This window comes from Scyliorhinus canicula, unplaced genomic scaffold (assembly GCF_902713615.1).
Source record: "Scyliorhinus canicula unplaced genomic scaffold, sScyCan1.1, whole genome shotgun sequence".
Classification (NCBI taxonomy): Eukaryota; Metazoa; Chordata; class Chondrichthyes; order Carcharhiniformes; family Scyliorhinidae; genus Scyliorhinus; species Scyliorhinus canicula.
The window spans coordinates 8,144-35,742 of NW_024055461.1; the positions used below are offsets into that span (position 1 = coordinate 8,144).

General features: G+C 45.0%; 8 non-coding genes and 1 gene segment (V, D, J or C); 2 read left to right on the forward strand and 7 right to left on the reverse strand.

Moving 5' to 3' along the window:
• Positions 1–951: 951 nt before the first annotated feature.
• LOC119959635 lies at positions 952–1,483 on the reverse strand. The segment is given in 2 exon segments: positions 952–1,352; positions 1,438–1,483. Coding segments are annotated over 2 exon segments (447 nt in total).
• Positions 1,484–6,228: 4,745 nt separating this feature from the next.
• Positions 6,229–6,301, reverse strand: trnav-cac. The gene has a single exon. It is a non-coding gene; the product is annotated as a tRNA-Val (tRNA).
• Positions 6,302–9,563: 3,262 nt separating this feature from the next.
• Positions 9,564–9,636, forward strand: trnav-uac. The gene has a single exon. It is a non-coding gene; the product is annotated as a tRNA-Val (tRNA).
• A 1,233-nt stretch (positions 9,637–10,869) lies between these two features.
• trnav-uac lies at positions 10,870–10,942 on the forward strand. The gene has a single exon. It is a non-coding gene; the product is annotated as a tRNA-Val (tRNA).
• A 3,939-nt stretch (positions 10,943–14,881) lies between these two features.
• Positions 14,882–14,954, reverse strand: trnav-aac. Its single transcript has one exon. It is a non-coding gene; the product is annotated as a tRNA-Val (tRNA).
• Positions 14,955–15,450: 496 nt separating this feature from the next.
• On the reverse strand, positions 15,451–15,523 carry trnav-gac. Its single transcript has one exon. It is a non-coding gene; the product is annotated as a tRNA-Val (tRNA).
• Positions 15,524–19,538: 4,015 nt separating this feature from the next.
• On the reverse strand, positions 19,539–19,611 carry trnav-aac. The gene has a single exon. It is a non-coding gene; the product is annotated as a tRNA-Val (tRNA).
• Positions 19,612–20,107: 496 nt separating this feature from the next.
• trnav-cac lies at positions 20,108–20,180 on the reverse strand. The gene has a single exon. It is a non-coding gene; the product is annotated as a tRNA-Val (tRNA).
• A 1,639-nt stretch (positions 20,181–21,819) lies between these two features.
• On the reverse strand, positions 21,820–21,892 carry trnav-aac. The gene has a single exon. It is a non-coding gene; the product is annotated as a tRNA-Val (tRNA).
• Positions 21,893–27,599: the final 5,707 nt, after the last annotated feature.

The following is a 27,599-nucleotide window of genomic DNA, read 5'->3' on the forward strand; positions in this document are numbered from 1 at the left end:
CTCCTGAGAGACCGAATCTTCACTTCTGACCGCTGAAAACATTTAGAAATAGAAGACTTTATTTTTTAATTGTCACGATTGTTTCAAGTTAAGGCAATAGATTGCAAACGGAGGGGAGATGCATTTAAATGATGATTTATATGTCGATATCACGAGCAAAGTGAAAATGGTGCAACTTCGGAACTTACCAGTTAAGAGAACTGCGGCTGCGAGAAATGTGTAAAAGATAACAGCCAACATGTTCACAGAGCTGGTGGTGGATTTAAACAGAGTGAGTTGAAGCTGAATTGTTTCAGATAAGACTTGACAAGATGTTGAGTCATATCCCACCTCACGACTGATTGGTTCGTTCCTGACAGAGTCTAAAGACGGCACCCAATCAGCCCTGAGCTCCTGTGCCCTAAATTTCATCCAATCAACTCAAAGTTTCTTTGTTCTCAACTCCATGACGTCAGAACAAGGGTCCTGGAACCACATGAAACTGTTCTCAGAACAATGAACTGAACTGAATAGCTTCAGAGAATAAGAAACAGGAGCTGCAGGGGACCATTTGCTCCTTCACTTGGGCCTGGTCTGTCATTCAATAAGATCATGGCTGTTCTACCTCACATCTACCCTCCTGCACTATCCACAACTGTCTATTTGCCTTAATATCCGCAGATCTTTGGAACCATCCTTGAAGAAACTCAGCGACTGAACAACTACGTTCTCTGTGCTACAGACTAATAATAAAACGAGCATTAAAACAAATGTTGGTTCTTTATCGGGGTTAACATTCGAGATGGTGCACGGATTGTAACAGTTCATGTTGTTCTGATAACAGAATCAGAGCCTCCCATTTACAGAGCCGCTCGGAGTCCAGTAAATCGGAATGACAAACATTCAGCACCACAGAAAAAGATCATTCGGGCAAGCTGTCATTTATAATATTGTTTTATTAATATTAGCAGTTCACAATTCTACTGACAGATCTGATTCCGTGAAGAGGAGGTGAGAGTGCATTGCAGGTTTTTGTACGGGTTGACTGTGCCTCTGTAACAGTGTGGGGCTCAGAGCACAGAGATACACGGCAGAGTCAGAGACACGGACCCCGGTGATATTTAAAGGAACTGTTTTCCTATCCTGGTCCAAATCAGCAGAAAACCGGTCAGAGAACTCTGGTGACTTATCACCCTGTCCCTTGCTGAACATTTTCAGTAAATATCTCGGAGCTTTCCCCGGGTACTGGATATACCAGAAGAGAGTTGGAGAGGAGAATTGTGCTTTGTAACTGCAGTTCAACATTGCTGTCTGTTCTTCCTGAACCATTAATTCAGGCGGCTCCTGGGAAACTGAATCTTGGCCACTCGTTCCTGTAACAACATACAGAATGTGTCAGAAATCTGGGAGTAAATATAACCCATGAAACACAGACTGAGGATTTGAGTTCCGACTCACCGGGCAGCAAGACCATTATTATCAGTAAAGCACACAGCGAGCACATGGTTCCTGGTTGTAAAATGAACAGCAACACTGTTTCAAATATGTTGGTGCTTCTAGTCTCATATCACAGAGTAAACTCAGATCAGAGGCAGATTTCACTTACTGGGAATTTGAGGGGCGTTCCTCCGTGCTACGATTGGCTTGTCTCGCAGCTTTTATGTCAGCTGTGGACCAGCCTGTTAGTTGAGGACTAAACACAACTAATTCTGTCCAATCAGATTCCACCCCTGGTTGTGTTTTTCAGTTTGTTCCCTTTTCTCTGTCTCATATTATCCGTCATTTTGTCTTTTTCTGGGTGTAACTCGCTTTTCTTCAAAATTAATATTGATCTATTTGTTTCGGTAGATCTTTATCTCTAATCAAGCTGGAAGGTGAAAGAAATCATTTTAGATCAGCCTAATGCACAATAATGAACGATTAATGCAATCCAGTGCATGAGCATTATTAATAGTTACTGTTTTGAGGAGACCAGGGATAAATAGTGAACCAACTCCACACCGAGATGCGGTTCCACTCGGGTTACCTTTGTAAAGTACTGATTTCCATCATTATTTTTACGACAGGATCTTTACAATATGATAACTCTGACTGTGCCATTAGCTCACATTTCGAAGATGCCAACTGACAAATAGGCACCAGACCCAGAGCCTTTGCAAGTACAGCTTTGTGACGTTGTGCGCCAATTCACGTACCCTGAACATCTTTGGTTTGTGGGAATGAGACCCACGCAAACATGGAGAGAATGTGCAAACTCCACACAGCCAGTAACCCGGGGCCGTATTGAACCCAGGTCTTCAATGCCATGCGACAGCAGTGCTAACCACTGCGCTACCCAGTGTTTATACCGAGTTGATACTATTTGCTATTATCTGCGAGTTTATGTGGAATCTCCCATCTAGACACTACATAGATATTACCGATCGTTAATTATATTTTGGCCCATGACTCCTAATAGTTAGTCCGGATTGATGAGCATTACTCAATGTGCCACAGCGCCGCCAGTATTGCCAGAAACATTTCCAACTTAATCTCTCTCAGTGAATTGGACTGGACTCAGTCAAAGATTGGGAAGGAGAAAGCGAACCAGGGCTCTATTCAGCTCAGTGCAGTGCGCGAGTTGTGGAGGGGAGTCTATTGTGATCTCATTCGCCTCCCATCCCACCGGAGTTTGTGAGTTTGTGAAGCCCGTGCATGAATTTGGCGCCCTCTGCTGCTGGATTCTGCTAACTCTGCGTCAGAATTCTGCTACTGAGTGGATTCAGAGTTTACTGCAATACACACCAGGGCGGGAAACCGAGCCAGAAATCTACATTTCAGCTGTTTAGACACTGTTGTTGTTACTGTGGGTGTTTTAAATCAGACAATGATGCTTAATTTGTGCAAATGACCGTTGGAGTTCTCTGTTTAGCCCTGGGAGGACGAAGTCAAAAGATTGCCAAGAATTTGGAGGACAGGCGGAGGTTATAAATCAGAATGATAACAGGGCTGAACAGACTAGTTTTGTTCATTTTGATCATAACGAAGCTACAAAAGCGAGTAAACGGATGCTCTCAGAATTTTGTTTTTATCAGAGACTCGATTATACAGAATTGTTTAATTAGCTGAAAGCACAACGTCCTAAAAAGAAGATAGGAAGGGGTGAATGACAGTTCATGTTTGTGGGCGATAATGAAGCATGACAGATAATTTTCAATGTATCAGTACAAAGTGAGCTGAGGGTTCACGCAGCCGCACCGAGGCACAGGCAAGACTTAAACCCGCGACTTTTGGTTTACAAAACCAACGTTTTCCTTCTTGGCCACCGCACCATGCACTATCAAACAGCATTTATTGTACTGTGATTTGATACCATTTGGCGTCTGGCGCCGAAATTGACGAGGGAAGAAGAATCAATAGAACATGTCAACAGGTAGGAACTTGAGAACGGAAAACATCACGGGGTTGAAATGCAGGGTAAAAAGGGCAGTAGAAAAAGCTCTTTCAAATAGGCATATGTAGTGTCAGTTGAATCTGGCCCCTTACGGCCCCTCCGACACAATATTGTTCTCAGTGAGTTGACCCGTGAGCAGATGCAGGATGGTCAAAGGCGGTTGGATACTCAATTGTCGCTATTTCCGCTCCATCACTTGTTACTGCAGCTGATCATCGCCGCACACATTTTGAACTTTGAGTCTGCGGTGTCCCTGGTCACAGTTTCCGTTTGCTGGTCGCACTCCAACATCATTGTGATACTCGCGACTCTTGTGTCTGGTTGGATCAGCAGTGCAGTGGGACCTGAATCTCAGCTCTGACAGATAATTGCCTGCCCTGAAGAGCGATTGGATCTGGAACTATCGCGGAGAACAGCTTCGCCGCTCTCCTCGTTATGATCTCGCTACTCAGTGTTTTCTTCACGGCAAAACCCCCATTCTCCACTCACTGTGGAACCAGGTATTATTGTTCATTAAATTGTAATGATGATGCTGCAGGTGAACGTGATGTTGGTCGACATGAGGCTGATTGTGAATTTTGCAAGTATTTTAATTTTCTGTTGGTTTCTATCAGACTGGAGCCACCAAGACCCAGTGGAGCAGTTGGATACTGAAATATGAGTTGAAGAGGATATTAATGCCACACATCAAGTTTTGGTCTCCTTACTTGAGAAAGGACATACTGGCACTGGAGGGTGTGCAGAGGAGATTCACTAGGTTAATCCCAGAGCTGAAGGGGTTGGATTATGAGGAGAGGTTGAGTAGACTGGGACTGTACTCGTTGGAATTTAGAAGGATGAGGGGGGATCTTATAGAAACATTTAAAATTATGAAGGGAATAGATAGGATAGATGCGGGCAGGTTGTTTCCACTGGCGGGTGAAAGCAGAACTAGGGCCATAGCCTCAAAATAAGGGGAAGTAGATTTAGGACTGAGTTTAGGAGGAACTTCTTCACCCAAAGGGTTGTGAATCTATGGAATACCTTGTCCAGTGAAGCAGTTGAGGCTCCTTCTTTAAAAGTTTTTAAGGTAAAGATAGATAGTTTTTTGAAGAATAAAGGGATTAAGGGTTATGGTGTTCGGGCCAGAAACTGGAACTGAGTCCAGAAAACATCATCCATGATCTCATTGAATGGCGGAGCAGGCTCGAGGGGCCAGATGGCCTACTCCTGCTCCTAGTTCTTATGTTCTTATGTAATCGATCCTGACGATCCTGATACAAAGTCAACATCCGGGCAGCCTGCACGGTTCATGTTCCATCTGATTGTAGAGAATCTGTGTAGCAGCAAAGGTAGAAGTGATCTCTGACACACTGCCTACCTTTGTTCTGCCATTAACACATTCTGACCGCTTGATGCGCCATCAGCACCTTTCATAGCCTTGATTAGCCTCATTTGCATTCCCTTTTTCATTCTGCCCGAGACATTTTCGTAATTTCCCACCTATTGCTAGCCCTCTATCGAGGCCCAATACAGCACTCCACGACCCCCACCCCCCACCCACTGAATTGAACATTAAGGCCCAAGCACTGAATTTTCGGCAGGCAATGAGAGGTGAAGAATTTTCATACATTGGCACAGCTCGGATATTAGCAGCTACTTCATCCACAACAGAATTTCAGCGATTTCCAAATGAACATATTTAATCACCATCTCAAACATGTCTAAATGTGTGACAAATGCAACTTACTGCTGATGCTTCAAACGGAAACAAAAACAGAAAATACTGGATAATCTCAGCAGGTCTGACAGCCTCTGGGGAGCGAAATGGCAGCTGTCGTTTCCAGTCAAGTGGACTCTTTGTCAAAGCTCGAGAATTGGAACTGGAGATTCAGACGATTGTGGGTGGGGGGTGGGGGTGGTGGAGTGCTGTATTGGGCCTCGATAGAGGGCTAGCAAAAGGTGGGAAATGACGAAAATGTCTCGGGAAAGAAGAAAAAGGGAATGTAAATGAGGCTAATCAAGGCTATGAAAGGTGCTGATGGCGCATCAAGCGGTCAGAATGTGTTAATGGCAGAACAAAGGTAAGCAGTGCGTCAGATAACAATTACAAACAGGGATCAGATTGCTGAAGTAGGATGGTATGTGCTGGTGGGAGGTGGGCGATGCTGAGGGTAAAACATATCAATGGAAGGGATGATAAGTTGATGGAAAAAACATGTGGTGCAGGGGGAAGTGAGAGTTCACAGTCTGAAGTTGTTGAACTGATAAAATGAAAGGGACAAAGAGCTGTCTGAGTCCACCAGAATTAGTCATTAAAATGCCCACACATAGACAAGCTTCTCGGGAACGTATTGGTTCCATGCAGTTTGAGCTCAGCTTCTCAAAGCAAACCCAATGTGAATGAATCCCGCCGTCTACTCTTCGACAAAGAGTCACCCAGGCTCGAAACGACACTTGCCATCTCTCTCTACAGAGGCTGTCAGACCTGATGAGACTGTCCTGTGTTTTCTGTTTTTCTTTCACATTGACGCATACGCAGTAAGTTGCTTTTATCGTACATTTAGTCATGTTTGAAAGGGCGATTAAATATGTTCATCTGCATGTGTAAACCCAAAAGATTCTGTGGTGGATGAACAAACTGCTAATATCCGAATCGTGGCAAAATAGGGAAGGCTTTTCTTCCCCAGGCGTCTTGAATATTCCGTATTTCTGACTTTGTTGCAGGAATTTTAATATCTCATGAGAGACCAAATCTCATGTTCCTCGAACGTGCGAGATTGAGAAAGAAAGTTATTTTGTGCAAACATTCGTCACACAAAATGAGAAACACGCAATGTTTCTGCCCGGTTTCGAACCGGGGACCTTTCACACGTGAGGCGAATGTGATAACCACTACACCACAGAAACTGCTGGAAGCATCGCAATCAGTGGCCCTGTGCAATGTTGAACCTCAATGTACTGTTGCAGCTTCTAACTGTTCCGCTGAGAGGCCATGTAACTTATTGGAATAAGCCGTTTCTTTAAAACTGATGTCTCAACTTATCAAAAATCAGATATTGAACTTTGCTGAACTGGAGACAAGTTATGTTTTGCTTGAAGTTAAATTGTGAGGGCAGGGCTTTCAAAAGTAACCACAGCTGAAACGAGAATTGATGATGCCCTGCTCAATTTGCTCTGCATCAGGAACCAGCTGTCCAATCCACTGAACGAAAGTGGACGCCAAAACCAGGAGTTAACTGCGAGCCAGCCAGGAGTCGAACCTGGATTTTCCTGATTCGTAGTCAGACACATTATCCATTGCCCCACTGACCCACAGTAGTTCCAGCCTTTTGCTATTCCTCGATGATGAAGACCAGTTACGAGATCGAGCTAATATTTCGCAACAGACTAAACTGGAAGCAACAGATGTTTCTGCCCGGTTTCGAACCGCGTGTAAAGCGAATGTAATAACCACTACACTACAGAAACAGCTGGCAACACAAACGCCAAAGGACCTGTGTCACCTTCAACGCAACTGCTTTGTTGCAGCTTCGCATGGTTCGGCTGAGAGGCCATGTCACTTCTTACAAGAACACGTCTGTTTCTTAAAAATAGATATCTAAACTTACAAGCCAGAAGAAGAACCTATATTGAACTGAAGCATTTGTTCAGCAAATCTCTAACGGTGGAATGCTCTCTTCTATTATTAATGCAGCATTGTGAAATCCTACAGAAAAAAGCAACCGACTTTACACAATATTTGTTTCGTTATTCAATGCTTGAGTTGAGTTTAAGAATTGACAATTATGTGTTTCTTATTTTTGACCTATTGTGTTTTGGTGTGTAAAATGCTGCAGCCTAAATACCGTTCGTGTAGAAGAAAGGAGGGGTAATTGTAAATCAACTTTGAGCCTTGATTCCCACACTGGCTTTTCCTGTTTCTCCAACAGGAAGACCGTTTTTTCTTTCCCAAAGCTGGTTCATTTAAGTCTCTGGCATTTCCTCTAAGTCAGTTACAGTATCGTTTGTGTCTGTCATTTTGAGTACACATTACTATAAGACATCCTTCGATCTGGCCTGTTGCATTTGCTGATCCCAATGCCATCTACTCTGCATTGGAGAGACTAAATGCCGACTGGATGACCGCTTTGCAAAACACATTCGCTCCATCGACAAACTGGTGGCAGACTCTCCTGTCGCTTGCTATTTGAACTCACTGTCCTGCTCTTATGTCCACATGTCCGATCTTGGCCTGCTGCAATGTTCCCATGTAGCTCAGCACAACGCCGAGGAACAGCACCCCATCCTCCGAAACGGCAGGGTACAGCCTTGCGGATTTTACAGTACGATCAACAACTTCGCACCGTGAAATCACTCTTCCCACTTCACCACATGTTTATTTCCATCAACTTATTTGCATTGCTTCCATTGATATGCCTTCCTCTCCCATTGTCTCCCCCTCCCCATTCCCCTAGCCAATCGCATCCCTCTTGGGAAATCCGCCCCTTGTTCCTCATTGTCATCTGCCATTAACACATTCTAATCTTCTAATCGCCTCTGTCAGCACAGTTCTTAACACTGATTAGAAACATTTACATTCCCTTTTTCTTTCGACCCAACACATTTTTGTTATTCTCCACCCATCGCTGGCCGTCTGTCGAGGCCCAATGCTTCACGCCCCCCCCCCACCCGCCCCACTACCCCCACACACTCCGCCAGTCTACATGTGACCAAAGATCCAGTTGTCCAGCTTCGACAAAGAGTCACCCAGACTCGAAACGACACTTGCCATCGCTCTCCACAGAGGCTGTCAGACCTGCTGAGACTGTCCTGTGTTTTCTGTTTTTGTTTCCTATTGATGCATCCGCAGTAAGTTGCTTTTATCGTACATTTAGACATGTTTGAAATGGTGATTAAATATGTTCACCTGCATCTGTAAACCAAATTGATTCTGTGTTGGATGAACGAACTGCTAATATCGGGGGGGGGGGGGGGGGGTGGGGGGGGGGGGCGTGAAGCATTGGGCCTTGACAGACGGCCAGCGATGGGTGGAGAATAACAAAAATGTGTTGGGCCGAAATAAAAAGGGAATGTAAATGATTCTAATCAGTGTTAAGAACGGTGCTGACAGAGGCGATTAGAAGATTAGAATGTGTTAATGGCAGAGGAAAATGAGGAACAAGGGGCGGATTTCCCAAGGGGGGTGCGATTGGCTTGGGGAATGCGGAGGGGGAGACAATGGGAGAGGAAGACATATCAATGGAAGCAATGAAAATAAGTTGATGGAAATAAACATGGGGTGAAGTGGGAAGAGTGATTTCACGGTACGAAGTCGTTGTGCTGAGCTACATGGGAACATTGCAGCAGGCCAAGATCGGACATGTGGACATGAGAGCAGGACAGTGAGTTCAAATAGCAAGCGACAGGAGAGTCTGCCGCCAGCTTGTCGATGGAGCGAAGGTGTTTTGCAAAGTGGTCACCCAGTCGGCATTTAGTCTCTCCAATGCAGAGTAGATGGCATTGGGATCAGCAAATGCAACAGGCCAGATTGAAGGCTGTCTTATAGTAATGTGTACTCAAAAGGACAGACACAAACGATACTGTAACTGACTTAGATGAAATGCCAGAGAATTAACTGAACCACCTTTTGGAAATTAAAAACGCTCTTCCTGATGGAGAAACAGGAAAAGCCGGTGTGGGAATCCAGGCTCAATGTTGATTTGCAATTACCCCTCCTTTCTTATACATGAACGGTATTTAGGCTGCAGCATGTTACACACCAAAACACATAGAGGTCAAATATAAGAAACACATAATTGTCAATTCCAGCCAGATTGAAGGATGTCTTATAGTAATGTGTACTCAAAACACATAATTATCAATTCTTAAACTCAACTCAAGCATTGAATAAGGAAACAAATATTGTTTAAAGTCGGTTGCTTTTTTCTGTAGGATTTAAGAATGCTGCATTAATAATAGAAGAGAGCAATTCGCCGTTAGAGATTTGCTGAACAAATGCTTCAGTTCAATATAGGTTCTTCTTCTGGCTTGTAAGTTTAGACATCTGGTTTGAAGAAACAGACGTATTCTTATAAGAAGCGACATGGCCTCTCAGCCGAACTATGCGAAGCTACAACAAGGCAGCTGACTTGAAGGTGACACAGGTCCGTTGGCGTCTCCATTGCCAGATGTTTCTGTAGTGTAGTGGTTATCACATTCGTTTTACACGCGAATGGTCCCCGGTTCGAAACCGGGTAGAAACATCTGGTGCTGCCAGTTTAGTCTGTTGCGAAATATTACCTCAATCTCGGAACTGGTCTTCATCATCGAGGAATAGCAAAAGCCAACAACTGCTGTGGGCCAGTGGCGCAATCGATAACGCGTCTGACTACAAATCCGGAGATTCTCGGTTCGACGCCTGGCTGGCTCGCAGTTCCTCGATTTGGCGTCCTCTTTAGTTCAGTGTGTTGGACAGATGGTTCTTGATGCAGAGCACAGTGAGCATGGCATCATCAATTCTCGCATCAGCTGTGGTGACTGATGAAAGCCCTGCTCTCTCAATTTTGCTTCAAGCAAAACATAACTTATCTTCAGTTCAGCAAAGTTCAATATCTGATGCTTCGAATAGTTGAGATATCAGTTTTAAAGAAACGGCTTCTTGCAATAATTTCCATGGCCACTCAGCGGAACCAAGAGAAGCTGCAGCACCACATTGACGTTGAACATTGCACACGTCAAGACAAGATTTATACCCAAATCTGCCATGTAAGGACACACAAAATGGGTGCAGCATTTACAGTGTGAAACTGTTGAACACACACTTAGTGTGAAAATGGATCGAGCCCAGTGGAAAGATGCGCTGCTGTTCCTCGAGTGGCTGTTGAGCTTCTTTGGAACATTTCACGACGCCGAGGTCCGGGAGGTCAGTGTTAAGATCCAGCTCCCCAGTCAGTTCAATTCTCCACTTTGGCTCTGTGGATCAGATGAGTCACGTCCCTGTGGTTAACACAGATCTGGAGCATCAATTTTATCCAAACGCACTCCAGCTCAGACACTGTCTCTCTCTCTCGAGCATCATCTGTGGGGAAAGAAACGACGTAAACATTCCGAGTCCTGAGAAATCGTTTTCAGAGTGGGCCAATGTAAATCAACCCCGCCGTCAGCTTCGCAAACAATTCGTAATCTCTGACCTGGAGAAAAGAGCCTGCCCTGGATTTAAACCCACGACCACTCCCATAGGCATTGATTGAAAATCCTTAAACGAGAACCAGACCTCGAGAGCAAAGAGCACAAATTTAAGACCGACATTCAGCAAAATATAACTTATGTTTATTTCGATATAATTTCTACATCTCACGGCTTTATATGTTGAGACATCTGTTAATTTAAGAAACAGCTGTAGTCTGTAACAAGGGACCTGGCCTCTCAAACAGACCATCAGAATCTGCAGCAACACAGTGAGGTTGTACATTCCGCACGTCCATCGATTGCCAGCGGTTTCTGTAGTGTAGTGGTTATCACATTCCCCTTACACGCGAAAAGTCCACGGTTCGAAACCGGGCAGAAACATCGAACATTGCGTGTGAGAAAAGTGTGCACAATTATTGGGCACAGAATAATTCTGTTTCCTGAATGTTGCCTGAATCTCGTGTGTTCCAGGACTATGAGATTTCGTCTCACGTGAGCCACTAAACTGTCCCTTTTTCATGTGTTAACCACAGGGACATGGCCCTTCTAATCCACAGAGCCCAAGTGGAGAATTGAACTGGCTGGAGAACTGGATCTTAACGCTGACCTCCTGGACCTCGGACTTTGAATTGTTCCAAAGAAGCTCAACAGACATTTGTTGCTTCCGTTGATCTGACATAGACCTGGCACAGACACGGCGGGCGGAATGGCCTCAATCTGTGGTGTAATCATTCTCTGATTTGATGTGAACCTCCCCTTGTGGCCAGGAACCCAAGGCCTCTTCTCATTTAATCTCTCTTGACTTGCCCCCAATTAGAGCCCTTTCCTTTTGTTCTGTTGGCTGCCTCCGGGATTTCACTTGGTTAAGACGCCCTACATTTCTAACCTGTCCCGGTTTTAATGAAAGGTGATGGTGAAAGCCGAGCTTTATTGTCCTTTCGACAAATGCCGCCTGACTCCCTGAGTTGTTCCAGTATTTTCCGCTTTCTCCGCAGATGCTAGAGTCACAGACAGACTCTCGGCGGTTGTGGCAAGGACTAAACAACATAACGGGCTACAAAGCGAAGCCGAGCAGTATCTCTGGCAGCAGCGCACCCCTCCCCGATGAACTTAATGCATTCTATGCTCGGTTTGAGCAGGTAACCCGCAATCCGCGGTCGAGTGCCCCAGCAGCCCATAATTCACCCATACCCACCATCAAGTTTCCGAAGTCAGATCGGCCTTCCTGAAAGTGAACCCACGGAAGGCGATGGGCCCGGACAGGATCCCTGGTCGTGCACTCAGAGCCTGCGCATACCAGCTGGCAGAGGTATTCACAGACATCTTTAACCTATTCCTACTCCAGTCCGAGGTCCCCACCTGCTTCAAGAAGACCACCATCATACCGGTACCAAAGAAGAACCAGGCAACATGCCTCAATGACTACCGCCCGGTGGCCCTGACGTCAGTTGTAATGAAGTGCTTCGAGAGGCTGATCATGAAGTGCATCACCTCCATACTCCCGGAACGCCTTGACCCACTTCAATTTGCATACCGTCGCAACCAGTCCACATCAGACGCCATTTCCCTGGCCCTACACTCATCCCTAGAGCATCTCGAAAACAAGGACTCCTACATCAGACTCCTATTTATTGACTACAGCTCCGCCTTCAACACCATAATCCCAGCCAAGCTCATATCAAAGCTCCAAAACCTAGGACTTGGCTCTCCACTCTGCAACTGGATCCTTGACTTTCTGACCAACAGGCTACAGTCAGTAAGAATGAACACCAACACCTCCTCCACAATAGTCCTCAATACCAGTGCCCCGCAAGGCTGCGTGCTCAGCCCCCTACTCTACTCCCTGTACACACACGACTGCGTGGCAAAACTTGGTTCCAACTCCATCTCCAAGTTTGATGACGATACGACCATAGTGGGCCGGATCTCGAATAACGACGAATCCGAATACCTGAGGGAGACAGAGAACCTAGTGGAGTGGTGTGACGCCAACAATCTCTCCCTCAATGCCATCAAAACTAAAGAGCTGGTCATCGACTTCAGGAAGCAAAGTACTGTACAAACCCCAGTCAGCATCAACGGAGCCGAGGTGGAGATGGTGAGCAGTTTCAAATTCCTAGGGGTGCACATCACCAAAAATCTATCCTGGTCCACTCACGTCGACGCTATCACCAAGAAAGCACAACAGCGCCTATACTTCCTCAGGAAACTAAAGAAATTCGGCATGTCCACATTAACCCTTACCAACTTTTACAGATGGACTATAGAGAGCATCCTATCGGGCTGCATCACAGCCTGGTATGGCAACTGCTCGGCCCAGGACCGCAAGGAACTTCAGAGAGTCGTGAATACCGCCCAGTCCATCACACAAACCTACCTCCCATCCATGGACTCCATCTACACCTCCCGCTGCCGGGGGAAAGCGGGCAGCATAATCAAGGATCCCTCCCACCCGGCTGACTCACTTTTTCAACTTCTTCCATCGGGCAGGAGATTCAGAAGTCTGAGAACACGCACGAACAGACTCAAAAACAGCTTCTTCCCCACTGTCACCAGACTCCTAAATGACCCTCTTATTGACTGACCTCATTAACACTACACCCTGTATGCTTCATCCGATGCCAGTGCTTATGTAGTTACATTGTGTACTTTGTGTTGCCCTATTATGTATTCTCATGTATTTTCTTGAATTCTGTTTAATTCCCTTTTCTTCCCATGTACTGAATGATCTGTTGAGCTGTTTGCAGAAAAATACTTTACACTGTACCTCGGTACATGTCACAATAAACAAATCCAATCCAATCCAATCCAGATGTTAGATCGACTTTCTTCTCCTGGCGTCTTGAATATTCCGCATTTCTGACTTTGTAGCAGGAATTTTAATATCTCATGCGAGACCAAATCTCATGTTCCTCGAACGTGCGAGATTGAGGAAGAAAGGTATTTTGTGCAAACATTCGTCACACAAAATGAAAAGCACGCGATGTTTCTGCACGGTTTCGAACCGGGGACTTTTCGCGTGTTAGGCGAATGTGATAACCACTTTGTGTTTTGGTGTGTAAAATGCTGCAGCCTAAATACCGTTCATGTAGAAGAAAGGAGGGGTAATTGTAAATCAACTTTGAGCCTGGATTCCCACACTGGCTTTTCCTGTTTCTCCATCAGGAAGACCGTTTTTTCTTTCCCAAAGCTGGTTCAGTTAAGTCTCTGGCATTTCCTCTAAGTCAGTTACAGTATCGTTTGTGTCTGTCCTTTTGAGTACACATTACTTTCAGACAGCCTTCAATCTGGCCTGTTGCATTTGCTGATCCCAATGCCATCTACTCTGCATTGGAGAGACTAAATGCCGACTGGGTGACCGCTTTGCAAAACACCTTCGCTCCATCGACAAACTGGTGGTAGACTCTCCTGTCGCTTGCTATTTGAACTCACTGTCCTGCTCTCATGTCCACATGTCCGATCATGGCCTGCTGCTATGTTCCCATGTAGCTCAGCACAACGCCGAGGAGCAGCACCCCATCCTCCGAATAGGCACGGTACAGCCGATTTTACAGTACGCTCAACAACTTCGCACCGTGAAATCACTCTTCCCACTTCACCACATGTTTATTTCCATCAACATTTTTTCATTGCTTCCATTGATATGTCTTCCTCTCCCATTGTCTCCCCCTCCCCATTCCCCTAGCCAATCGCATCCTTCGTGGGAAATCCGCCCCTTGTTCCTCATTGTCCTCTGCCATTAACACATTCTAATCTTCTCATCGCCTCTATCAGCACCGTTCTTAACACTGATTAGAAACATTTACATTCCCTTTTTCTTTCAGCACAACACATTCTTGTTATTCTCCACCCATCGCTGGCCGTCTGTCGCTCTCCCCCCACGCACGGCCAATCTAAACCTAACCAAAGATCCAGTTGTCCGGCTTCGACCCAGACTCGAAACGACACTTGCCATCTCTCTCCACAGAGACTGTCAGACCTGCTGAGACTGTCCTGTGTTTTCTGTTTTTGTTCCCCATTGACGCATACGCAGTAAGTTGCTTTTATCGTACATTTAGACATGTTTGAAGAAGTGATTAAATATGTTCATCTGCATCCGATAGATTCTGTGGTGGATGAACAAACTGCTGATATCCGAATTGTGGCAAAATAGTAAAGGCGTTTCTTCCCCCGGCGTCTTGAAAATTCAGTATTTCTGACTTTGTTGCAGGAATTTTAATATCTCATGCGAGACCAAATCTCATGCTCCTCGAACGTGCGAAATTGAGGAAGAAATGTATTTAGTGCAAAAATTCGTCACACAAATTCAGAAGCACGCTATGTTGCCGCCCGGTTTCGAACCGGGGACCTTTCGCGTGTTAGGCGAATGTGATAACCACTACACTACAGAAACCGCTGGGAGTATCGCAATCAGTGGCCCTGTGCAATGTTGAACTTCAATGTATTGTTGCAGCTTCTAACGGTTCCGCTGAGAGGCCATGAAACTTATTGGAAGAAGCCGTTTCTTTAAAACTGACGTCTCAACTCATCAAAGGATCAGATATTGAACTTTGCTGAATTGGAGATAAGTTGTGTTTTGCTTGAAGTTAAATTGAGAGGGCAGGGCTTTCATAAGTAACCACAGCTGAAACGAGAATTGATGATGTCCTGCTCACTTTGCTCTGCATCGGGAACCAGCTGTCCAACCCTCTGAACTAAAGGGGACGTCAAAACTAGGAACTGCGAGCCAGCCAGGAGTCGAACCTGTAAAATCCAGATTCGTAGTCAGAGGCGTTCTCCATTGCGCCACTGGCCCACAGCAGTTATAGGCTTTGGCTATTCGTCGATGATGAAGACCAGTTACGAGAATGAGGTCACATTTTGCGACAGACTAAACTGGAAACACAAGATGTTTCTGCCCGGTTTTGAACCGGGGACCATTCGCGTGTCAAGCGAATGTGATAACCACTGCACTACAGAAACAGCTGGCAGCGCAGACTCCAACGGACCTGTGTCACCTTCAACTCAACTGCCTTGTTGCAGCTTCGCATGGTTCGGCTGAGAGGCCATGTCACTTCTTACAAGAACACGTCTATTTCTTTAAAACAGATGTCTAAACTTACAAGCCAGTAGAAGAACCTATATTGAACTGAAGAATTTTTTCAGAAAATCTCTAACGGCGAAATGCTCTCTTCTATTATTAATGCAGCATTCTGAAATCCTACAGAAAAAAGCAACCGACTTTACACAATATTTGTTCCGTTATTCAATGCTTGAGTTGAGTTTAAGAATTGATAATTATGTGTTTCTTATATTTGACCTCTTTGTGTTTTGGTGTGTAAAATGCTGCAGCCAAACTGGTGGCAGACTCTCCTGTCGCTTGCTATTTCAACTCACTGTCCTGCTCTCATGTCCACATGTCCGATCTTGGCCTGCTGCAATGTCCCCATGTAGCTCAGCACAACGCCGAGGAACAGCCCCCATCCTCCGAAAAGGCACGGTACAGCCTTGCGTATTTTACAGTACGGTCAACAACTTCGCACCGTGAAATCACTCTTCCCACTTCACCACATGTTTATAAGACCATGAGACCATAAGACATAGGAGTGGAAGTAAGGCCATTCGGCCCATCGAGTCCACTCCACCATTCAGGGGCTGGTTTAGCTCACCAGGCTAAATCGCTGGCTTTTAAAGCAGACCAAGCAGGCCAGCAGCACGGTTCGATTCCCGTACCAGCCTCCCCGAACAGGCGCCGGAATGTGGTGACTAGGGGCTTTTCACAGTAACTTCATTGAAGCCTACTCGTGACAATAAGCGATTTTCATTTCATTTCATTTCAATCATGGTTGATTTCAACTCCATTTACCCACTCTCTCCCCATAGCCCTTAATTCCTCGAGAAATCAAGAATTTATCAATTTCTGTCTGAAAGACACTCAATGTCCCGGCCTCCACCGCCCTCTTTGGCAATGAATTCCACAGACCTACCACTCTCTGGCTGAAGAAATTTCTCCTCATCTCTGTTCTAATGTGACTCCCTTTTATTCTAAGGCTGTGCCCCCGCGTCCTAGTCTCCCCTGCTAATGGAAACAACTTCCCTCCGTCCATCCTATCCAAGCCATTCATTATCTTGTACGTTTCTATTAGATCTCCCCTCAACCTCCTAAACTCCAATGAATATAATCCCACGATCTTCAGACGTTCATTGTATGTTAGGCCTACCATTCCTGGGATCATCCGTGTGAATCTCCGCTGGACCCGCTCCAGTGCCAGTATGTCCTTCCTGAGGTATGGGGCCCAAAATTGCTCACAGTATTCTAAATGGGGCCTAACTAGTGCTTTATAAAGCCTCAGAAGTACATCCCTGCTTTTATATTCCAAGCCTCTTGAGATAAATGACAACATTACATTTGCTTTCTTAATTACGGACTCAACCTGCAAGTTTACCTTTAGAGAATCCTGGACTAGGACTCCCAAGTCCCTTTGCACTTTAGCATTATGAATTTTGTCACCGTTTAGAAAATAGTCCATGCCTCTATTCTTTTTTCCAAAGTGCAAGACCTCGCACTTGCCCACGTTGAATTTCATCAGCCACTTCTTGGACCATTCTCCTAAACTGTCTAAATCTTTCTGCAGCCTCCCCACCTCCTCAATACTACCTGCCCCTCCACCTATCTTTGTATCATCGGCAAACTTGGCCAGAATGCCCCCAGTCCCGTCATCTAGATCGTTAATATATAAAGAGAACAGCTGTGGCCCCAACACTGAACCCTACGGGACACCACTTGTCACTGGTTGCCATTCCGAAAAAGAACCTTTTATCCCAACTCTCTGCCTTCTGTCTGACAGCCAATCGTCAATCCATGTTAGTACCTTGCCTCGAATACCATGGGCCCTTATTTTACTCAGCAGTCTCCCGTGAGGGACCTTGTCAAAGGCCTTTTGGAAGTCAAGATAGATAACATCCATTGGCTCTCCTTGGTCTAACCTATTTGTTATCTCTTCAAAGAACTCTAACAGGTTTGTCAGGCACGACCTCCCCTTACTAAATCCATGCTGACTTGTCCTAATCCGACCCTGCACTTCCAAGAATTTAGAAATCTCATCCTTAACGATGGATTCTAGAATTTTGCCAACAACCGAGGTTAGGCTAATTGGCCTATAATTTTCCATCTTTTTTCTTGTTCCCTTCTTGAAGAGGGGGGTTACAACAGCGATTTTCCAATCCCCTGGGACTTTCCCTGATTCCAGTGACTTTTGAAAGATCATAACTAACGCCTCCACTATTTCTTCAGCTATCTCCTTAAGAACTCTAGGATGTAGCCCATCTGGGCCCGGAGATTTATCAATTTTCAGACCCTTTAGTTTCTCTAGCACCTTCTCCTTTGTGATGGCAACCATATTCAACTCTGCCCCCTGACTTTCCTGAATTGTTGGGATATTACTCATGTCTTCTACTGTGAAGACTGACGCAAAGTACTTATTAAGTTCCTCAGCTATTTCCTTGTCTCCCATCACTAGATTACCAGTGTCATTTTGGAGCGGCCCAATGTCTACTTTTGCCTCCCGTTTGTTTTTAATGTATTTAAAGAAACTTTTACTATCATTCCTAATGTTACTGGCTAGCCTACCTTCATATTTGATCCTCTCCTTCCTTATTTCTCTCTTTGTTATCCTCTGTTTGTTTTTGTAGCCTTCCCATTCTTCTGACTTCCCACTACTCTTTGCCACATTATAGGCTCTCTCTTTTGCCTTGATGCATTCCCTGACTTCCTTTGTCAGCCATGGCTGCCTAATCCTCCCTCTGATAACCTTTCTTTTCTTTGGGATGAACCTCTGCACTGTGTCCTCAATTACTCCCAGAAACTCTTGCCATTGCTGTTCTACTGTCTTTCCCACTAGGCTCTTCTTCCAGTCGATTTTCGTCAGTTCCTCCCTCATGCGCCTGTAATTACCTTTATTTAACTGTAAAACCTTTACATCTGATTCTACCTTCTTTCTTTCAAATTGCAGACTGAATTCTACCATATTATAATCACTGCTTCCTAAGTGTTCTCTTACTTTAAGATCTTTTATCAATTCTGGCTCATTACATAACACTAAGTCCAGAATAGCCTGTTCCCTCGTGGGCTCCAGCACAAGCTGTTCCAAAAAGCAATCCTGTAAACATTCAATGAATTCCCTTTCTTTGGGTCCACTGGCAACATTATTTATCCAGTCCACCTGCATATTGAAGTCCCCCATGATCACTGTGACCTTGCCTTTCTGACATGCCCTTTCCATCAACTTATTTTCATTGCTTCCATTGATATGTCTTCCTCTCCCATTGACTCCCCCTCCCCATTCCCCTAGCCAATGGCATCCGTCTTGGGAAATCCGCCCCTTGTTCCTCATTGTCCTCTGCCATTAACACATTCTAATATTCTCATCGCCTCTATCAGCACCGTTCTTAACACTGATTAGAAACATTTACATTCCCTTTTTCGTTCAGCACAACACATTCTTGTTATTCTCCACCCATCGCTGGGCGTCTGTCGCTCTCCCCCCACGCACCGCCAATCTAAACCTAACCAAAGATCCAGGTGTCCGGCTTCGACAAAGATTCACCCAGACTCGATACGACACTTGCCATCTCTCTCCACAGAGGCTGTCAGACCTGCTGAGACTGTCCTATGTTTTCTGTTTTTGTTCCCCATTGACGCATACGCAGTAAGTTGCTTTTATCGTACATTTAGACATGTTTGAAATGGTGATTAAATATGTTCATCTGCATCCGATAGATTCTGTGGTGGATGAACAAACTGCTGATATCCGAATTGTGGCAAAATATTTCTTAAAAATTTTCTTCCCCGGCGTCTTGGAAATTCAGTATTTCTGACTTTGTTGCAGCAATTTTAATATCTCATGCGAGACCAAATCTCATGTTCCTCGAACGTGCAAGATTGAGGAAGAAACGTATTTAGTGCAAACATTCGCGACACAAAACCCAAAGCACGCCATGTTTCTGCCCGGTTTCGAACCCGGGACCTTTCGCGTGTTAGGCGAATGTGATAACCACTACACTACAGAAACTTCTGGGAGTATCACAATCAGTGGCCCTGTGCAATGTTGAACTTCAATGTATTGTTGCAGCTTCCAACGGTTCCGCTGAGAGGCCATGTAACTTATTGGAAGTTGCCGTTTCTTTGAAACTGATGTCTCAACTCATCAAAGGATCATATATTGAACTTTGCTGAACTGGAGATAAGTTATGTTTTGCTTGAAGTTAAATTGAGAGGGCAGGGCTTTCATAAGTAACCACAGCTGAAACGAGAATTGATGATGCCCTGCTCACTTTGCTCTGCATCGGGAACCAGCTGTCCAACCCACTGAACTAAATGGGACGCCAAAACCAGGAACTGCGAGCCAGCCAGGAGTCGAACCTGGAATCTCCTAATTCGTAGTCAGACGCGTTATCCATGGCGCCACTGGCCCACAGAAGTTGTAAGGTTTTGCTATTCGTCGATGATGAAGACCAGTTACGAGATTGAGGTCACATTTTGCGACAGACTAAACTGGAAACACCAGATGTTTCTGCCCGGTTTTGAACCGGGGACCATTCGCGTGTGAAGCGAATGTGATAACCACTACACTACAGAAACAGCTGGCAGCGCACACTCCAACGGACCTGTGTCACCTTCAACTCACCTGCCTTGTTGCAGCTTCGCATTTTTCGGCTGAGAGGCCATGTCACTTCTTACAAGAACACGTCTATTTCTTTAAAACAGATGTCTAAATTTACAAGCCAGTAGAAGAACCTATATTGAACTGAAGAATTTGTTCAGCAAATCTCTAAGGGCGAAATGCTCTCTTCTATTATTAATGCAGCATTCTGAAATCCTACAGAAAAAAGCAACCGACTTTACACAATATTTGTTCCGTTATTCAATGCTTGAGTTGAGTTTAAGAATTGACAATTATGTGTTTCTTATATTTGACCTCTTTGTGTTTTGGTGTGTAAAATGCTGCAGCCTAAATACCGTTCATGTAGCAGAAAGGAGGGGTAATTGTAAATCAACATTGAGCCTCGATTCCCACACTGGCTTTTCCTGTTTCTCCATCAGGAAGACCGTTTTTTCTTTCCCAGAGCTGGTTCAGTTAAGTCTCTGGCATTTCCTCTAAGTCAGTTACTGTATCGTTTGTGTCTGTCCTTTTGAGTACACATTACTTTAAGACATCCTTCAATCTGGCCCGCTGCATTTGCTGATCCCAATGTCATCTACTCTGCATTGGAGTGATTAAATGCCGACTGGGTGACCACTTTGCAAAACACCTTCGCTCCATCGACAAACTGGTGGCAGACTCTCCTGTCGCTTGCTATTTCAACTCACTGTCCTGCTCTCATGTCCACATGTCCGATCTTGGCCTGCTGCAATGTACCCATGTAGCTCAGAACAACCCCGAGGATCAGCCCCCAACCTCCGAAAAGGCACGGTACAGCCTTGCGGATTTTACAGTAGGCTCAACAACTTCGCACCGTGAAATCACTCTTCCCACTTCACCACATGTTTATTTCCATCAACCTATTTTCATTGCTTCCATTGATTTGTCTTCCTCTCCCATTGTCTCCCCCTCCCCATTCCCCCAGCCAATGGCATCCGTCTTGGGAAATCCGCCCCTTGTTCCTCATTGTCCTCTGCCAATAACACATTCTAATCTTCTAATCACCTCTATCAGCACCGTTCTTAACACTGATTAGAAACATTTACATTCCCCTTTTCTTTCAGCACAACACATTCTTGTTATTCTCCACCCATCGCTGGCCGTCTGTCGCTCTCACCCCACGCACCGCCAATCTAAACCTAACCAAAGATCCAGTTGTCCGGCTTCGACAAAGAGTCACCCAGACTCGAAACGACATTTGCCATCTCTCTCCACAGAGGCTGTCAGACCTGCTGAGACTGTCCTGTGTTTTCTGTTTTTATTCCCCATTGACGCATACGCAGTAAGTTGCTTTTATCGTACATTTAGACATGTTTGAAATGGTGATTAAATATGTTCATCTGCATCTGTAAACCCAAAAGATTCTGTGGTGGATGAACAAACTGCTAATATCCGAATCGTGGCAAAATAGGGAAGGCTTTTCTTCCCCTGGCGTCTTCAATATTCCGTATTTCTGACATTGTTGCAGGAATTTTAATACCTCATGAGAGACCAAGTCTCATGTTCCTCGAACGTGCGAGATTGAAGAAGAAAGGTATTTTGTGCAAACATTCGTCTAACAAAATGATAAGCACGCGATGTTTCTGCCCGATTTCGAACCAGGAACCTTTCGCGTGTTAGGCGAATGTGATAACCACTACACCACAGAAACTGCTGGGAGCATCACAATCAGTGGCCCTGTGCAATGTTGAAACTCAATGTACTGTTGCAGCTTCTAACGGTTCCGCTGTGAGGCCACACGTCCACTAATGGCAAGGCTCCCAGCAGTTTCTGAAGTGCAGTGGTTATCACATTGCCTAACACGCGAAATGTCCCCGGTTCGAAACCGGGCGGGAACATCCCGTGCTTCTCATTTCGTGTGATAAATGTTTGCACGAAATACGTTTGTTTCTCAATCTCGCACGTTCGAGGAACATGAGATTTGGTCTCGCGTCAGGTATTACAATTCCTGCAAGAAAGTCAGAAATGCTGAATTTTCTAGACGCCTATTTTGCCACAATTCGGATATTAGCAGTTTGATCATCCACCACAGAATCTGTTGGGTTTACAGATGCAGATGAACATATTTAATCACCATTTCAAACATGTCTAAATGTGCGATAAGAGCAACTTACTGCGGATGCGTCAATGGGAAACAAAAACAGAAAACACAGGACAGTCTCATCAGGTCTGACAGCCTCTGTGGAGAGAGATGGCAAGTGTCGTTTCGAGTCTGGGTGACTCTTTGTCGAAGCTGGACAACTGGATCTTTGGTTAGGTTTAGATTGGCGGTGTGTGTGGGGGAAGTGGGGGTTGGGGGGGGGGGGGGGTTGCGTGAAGCATTGGGCCTTGACAGATGGCCAGCGATGGGTGGAGAATAACAAAAATGTGTTGGGCCGAAAGAAAAAGGGAATGTAAATGTTTCTAATCAGTGTTAAGAACGGCGCTGATAGAGGCGATTAGAAGATTAGAATGTGTCAATGGCAGAGGACAATGAGGAACAAGGGGCGGATTTCCCAAGAGGGATGGGATTGACTTGGGGAATGGGGAGGGGGTGACAATCGGAGAAGAAGACATATCAATGGAAGCAATGAAAATAAGTTGATGGAAACAAACATGTGGTGAATTGGGAAGAGTGATTTCACGGTACGAAGTTGTTGAGCCGACTGTAAAATCCGCAAGGCTGTAACGTGCCTATTCGGAGGATGGGGGCTGTTCCTCGGCGTTGTGCTGAGCTACATGGGAACATTGCAGCAGGCCAAGATCGGACATGTGGACATGAGAGCAGGACAGTGAGTTCAAATAGCAAGCGACAGGAGAGTCTACCACCAGCTTGTCGATGGAGCGAAGGTGTTTTGCACAGCGGTAACCGAGTCGGTATTTAGTCTCTCCAATCCAGAGTAGATGCCGTTGGGATCAGCAAATGCAACAGGCCAGATTGAAGGATGTCTTGTAGTCATGTGTACTCAAAAGGACAGACACAAACGATACTGTAACTGACTTAGAGGAAATGCCAGAGAGTTAACTGATCCACCTTTTGGAAAGTAAAAACGGTCTTCCTGATGGAGAAACAGGAAAAGCCAGCGTGGGAATCCAGGCTCAATGTTGATTTGCAATTACCCCTCCTTTCTTCTACATGAACGGTATTTAGACATGTTACACACCAAAACACAAAGAGGTCAAATATAAGAAACACATAATTGTCAATTCTTAAGAAGCGACATGGCCTCTCAGCCGAACTATGCGAAGCTGCAACAAGGCAGCTGACTTGAAGGTGACACAGGTCCGTTGGCTTCTGTGCTGCCAGCTGTTTCTGTAGTGTAGTGGTTATCACATTTGCTTTACACGCGAATGGTCGCCGGTTCGAAACTGGGCAGAAACATCTGGTCCTTCCAGTTTAGTCTATATGTTGCTAAATATTACCTCAGTCTCGTAACTGGTCTTCATCATCGAGGAATAGCAAAAGCGTGGCACTGCGGTGGGCCAGTGGCGCAATGGATAGTGCGTCTGAACACTTATAAGAACATAACCTATCTTCAGTTCAGCAAAGTTCAATACCTGATGCTTTCATAAGTTGAGACATCAGTTTTAAAGAAACGGCTTCTTGCAATAAGTTACATGGCCACTCCGCGGAACCATTAGAAGCTGCAGCAACACATTGAGGTTGAACATTACACACGTGCACTGATGGCGAAGCTCCCACCGGTTTCTGTAGTGTAGTGGTTATCACATTCGCCTAACACGCGAAAGGTCCCCGGTGGTTAGGAAACATCCCGCGCTTTTCATTTCGTGTGACGAATGGTTTTACAAAATACGTTTGTTCCTCAATCTCGCACGTTCGAGGAACATGAGATTTGGTCTCGCATAAGGTATTACAATTTCTGCACCAAAGTCAGAAATGCTGAATTTTCCAGACGCCAGGGGAAGCAAAGCCTTTCCTAATTTGCCACAATTCGGATATTAGCAGTTTGTTCATCCACCACAGAATCTGTTGTGTTGACAGATGCAGATGAACATATTTAATCACCATTTCAAACATGTCTAAATGTACGATAAAAGCAACTTACTGCGGATGCGTCGATGGGAAACAAAAACAAAAAATTCAGGACAGTCTCAGCTGGTCTGGCAGTCTCTGTGGAGAGAGATGGCAGCTGACGTTTCGAGTCTGGGTGACTCTTTGTCAAAGCTGGAGAACGGGCAATAGGGTCAGATTCAGGCTATTGTGGCTGGGGCGGGGCTGACGTGATGCATTGGTCCTCGGTACAGTGTCAGCGACTGGTGGCAAATGACGAAAATGTGTTGGACAGAAAGGAAAAGGGAATGTAATTGAGGCTAATCAGGGTTAAGAAAGGTGCTGATAGAGGCGCATTAGGAGGTCAGAAGGTGTTCATGGTAGAACAAAAGTAAGCAGCGAGGCAGAGGAAAATGAGATTAAAATCGCTTATTGTCACTAGTGGGCTTCAAATGAAGTTACTGCCGCCACATTCCGGCGCCTGTTCAGGGAGGCTGGTACTGGAATTAAACCTATCGTGGTCCGCTTTCAAAGCCAGCGATTTAGCACTATGCTAATCCAGCCCCTGCAATAGAAATCAGATTGCCCAAGTGGGATCGGATGGGCTGGATGGAAGGGGCAATGGTGAGGGCAAAACATATCTTGGAATTAATGAAAATAAGTTGATGGAAATAAACAGGTGGTTAAGGGGGTAGAGAGAGTTCACAGTCTGAGGTTGTTGAACTGAATGTTAAGTCGGGAAGGCTGTAACATGCCTAATCAGAGGATGAGGAGCTATTCCCCCAGTTTCTGCTGGGTTTCTGTGGAACATTGCAGCAGGCCAGGGTCGAAATGAAGACATACATAATAAATAGATACGTGAATGTAAATGGGGAATTGGGAATGTTTCACTGTCAAAATAAATATTGGGTAAAAATAGACTAGCGATTCAAGAAGGCAATTCACCATCACCGTCCCAATAGCAAATAGCTGTGGGCAATAAATGCTGGAGCAGCCAGGGGTGTTCACATCCCCGAATGAATGAAATGGAACAGACAGAGAGCTGCCGGAATCCACCAGAATAGAGATAAGTGAATGTCCACTCATAGACAAGCGTTTCGAAAATGTTTCGATTTTCTCGGGAATGTATTGGTTCCCTGCAGTTTGAGCTCAGCTTCTTAAAGCAAACCCAATGTGAATGAATCCCGCCGTCTACGCCGCAAAGAAATGAAGAAAACATGCGGTATGACCATCGGAAAACCTCATCGAAGGGCTCACCCGTGATTTAAACCCGAGACCTCTCGCAAATTCCTACAGCGAGACACCCAAAGCGAGAATCATACCCGTAGACCAACGAACCCCTCGAAAGTAAACGCAGCATACTGTCATTGCCATCGAAAGTCGATCTAACATCTGAGGAGAAAGCGGAAAATACTGGAACAACTCAGGGAGTCAGGCGGCATTTCTCGACAGGACAACAAAGTTCGTCTTTCACCATCACCTTTCATTAAAACCGGGACAGGTTAGAAATGTAGTACGTCTTAACCAAGTGAACTCCCGGAGGGAGGAAACAGAACAACAGGAAAGGGCTCTAACAGGGGGCAAGTCAGGAGAGATTAAATGGGAAAAGGCCTTGGCTTCCCTGGCCACAGAGTGAGGTTAGCATCGAATCAGAGAATGATTAGAAGGGACACTCAATTGATGTGCTAAAAAATATTGATTTTGGTGGTATATATCACTAGTAATTGTTTCTAAAAGCAGCAAACAAAATCTTCCCGATTACATGAAAAATTAGACAGTGAGAGATGAATTTTATTTATTATGATGAATTTTATTTACTGTGTTGCGATATGTTTACATCCGTACTTCCACCAAGATTCAACGGAACCTTTCAAAGGAGAATTGTGAAGGGAAGCATCATGGCTAATGTGAGGTATGAAAGGCGATTGGGACAGCGTTTTCAAATAGACACAGGAAAATTGAATCCTCATTCCGTTCCCTAAATCTCTATGATTCATGAGCGTTCATGTCACTCCCTCACTGTTTGTTCTCAGTCACTTGAGCAGTGAGCAGGTGCAGGGTGGTCACAGGCCTCTGGAGATTGAACCGTCGCTATTTCCGCTCCAGCAGTTGATCCGCCGCACAGTTTGATCAGTTTAGAGTCTGCGGTGTCCACGACCACAGCTTCCGTTTGCTGCTCTCGATATGAACCGATTGTGCTGGTGGATATATCGCTGCCTCTGGCCCCTTCCTATCACTACTTCTGTAAACAATGCAGTGGTGCAGGAATCTGTATGGCTGCGTCAGCAGATCATTTCCTGCATTGAATAAACACGGAAGAACATTAGTTGTTGATCTAAAGTGCAACCACAAATGCTGTGTCTGATTCTATCATATAAACATATAAAGTAGATGGAATGAGGCAGGAACTCAGAAGTAAATATAATTTACATGAGTCAAAGAGGACAAAGATCTCAGGGATCGAATGCGAAAATTTGGGAACACGATGCCGATGATGTTACAGAGTTAAAGGATCCAGGATTTATCAACAACGACGCAGGCATTATAAAAGATACAGCAAGTGTAAATATGTACATATCGCTGTTGGGAATGCTGTTCAAACACATGGATGGTTCCGTTACTCTTCTTTCATTTGGTATTAACCTCACAGACAGAGTGTGGGAGGGATTGGGAAAGATGAAGCAGGGATGAAATACAATAATCCTGAGCAGAGACTTTAGCAACTGGAGCAAGTGCACGAGAAACGTTGCCGGGAACAGAATCCATCAATCAGTTTAAGGAAGAAGTGGATAAATATCGGACTAGTAACTAGAAATTTAAAAATGATGAAATCTATGGAACAAGCAGATAATTAATCAGTGGATAACTCCTTAAGCGAGACAATACAAAATAATGGACCGAATTTCCTCTCTTTGGGCTGTAAACCACTATGATTGTAAGATAATCAATGGCTCTGCTCAGTCAGGCAGGAAACAGAGCACTGACTATCTGAATAATTGTAACCTGGTGTTACACACAGGAAGTAGAGAGGTTTGGAATCAGTGACGGTTCAAGTGGTCTATGGATTGAGAAACAGCCAATCGCTCAGTGGCACCGTGAGTAACGCCAGGTAACGACATTCCATAATAGTCCAATCGGTGACAATGTGGCCCCTCAGTCTCACATTGAGGGGGAGCAAGTCCCAGTCTGGAAATCAGAACCGGATTGATCCGCCTTTTGTCCACTTTCATCATCGTGCCCAGGAATCCCAGGAAAGAGCTGTTTCCAGCTGGAACTATGAAGCTGCTGATATTGGGTGAGTTTATTTTCTTATCTGATGCATTGTTTTAACAATCACATAACACCGTGTGGTTATGTGGATTTTATT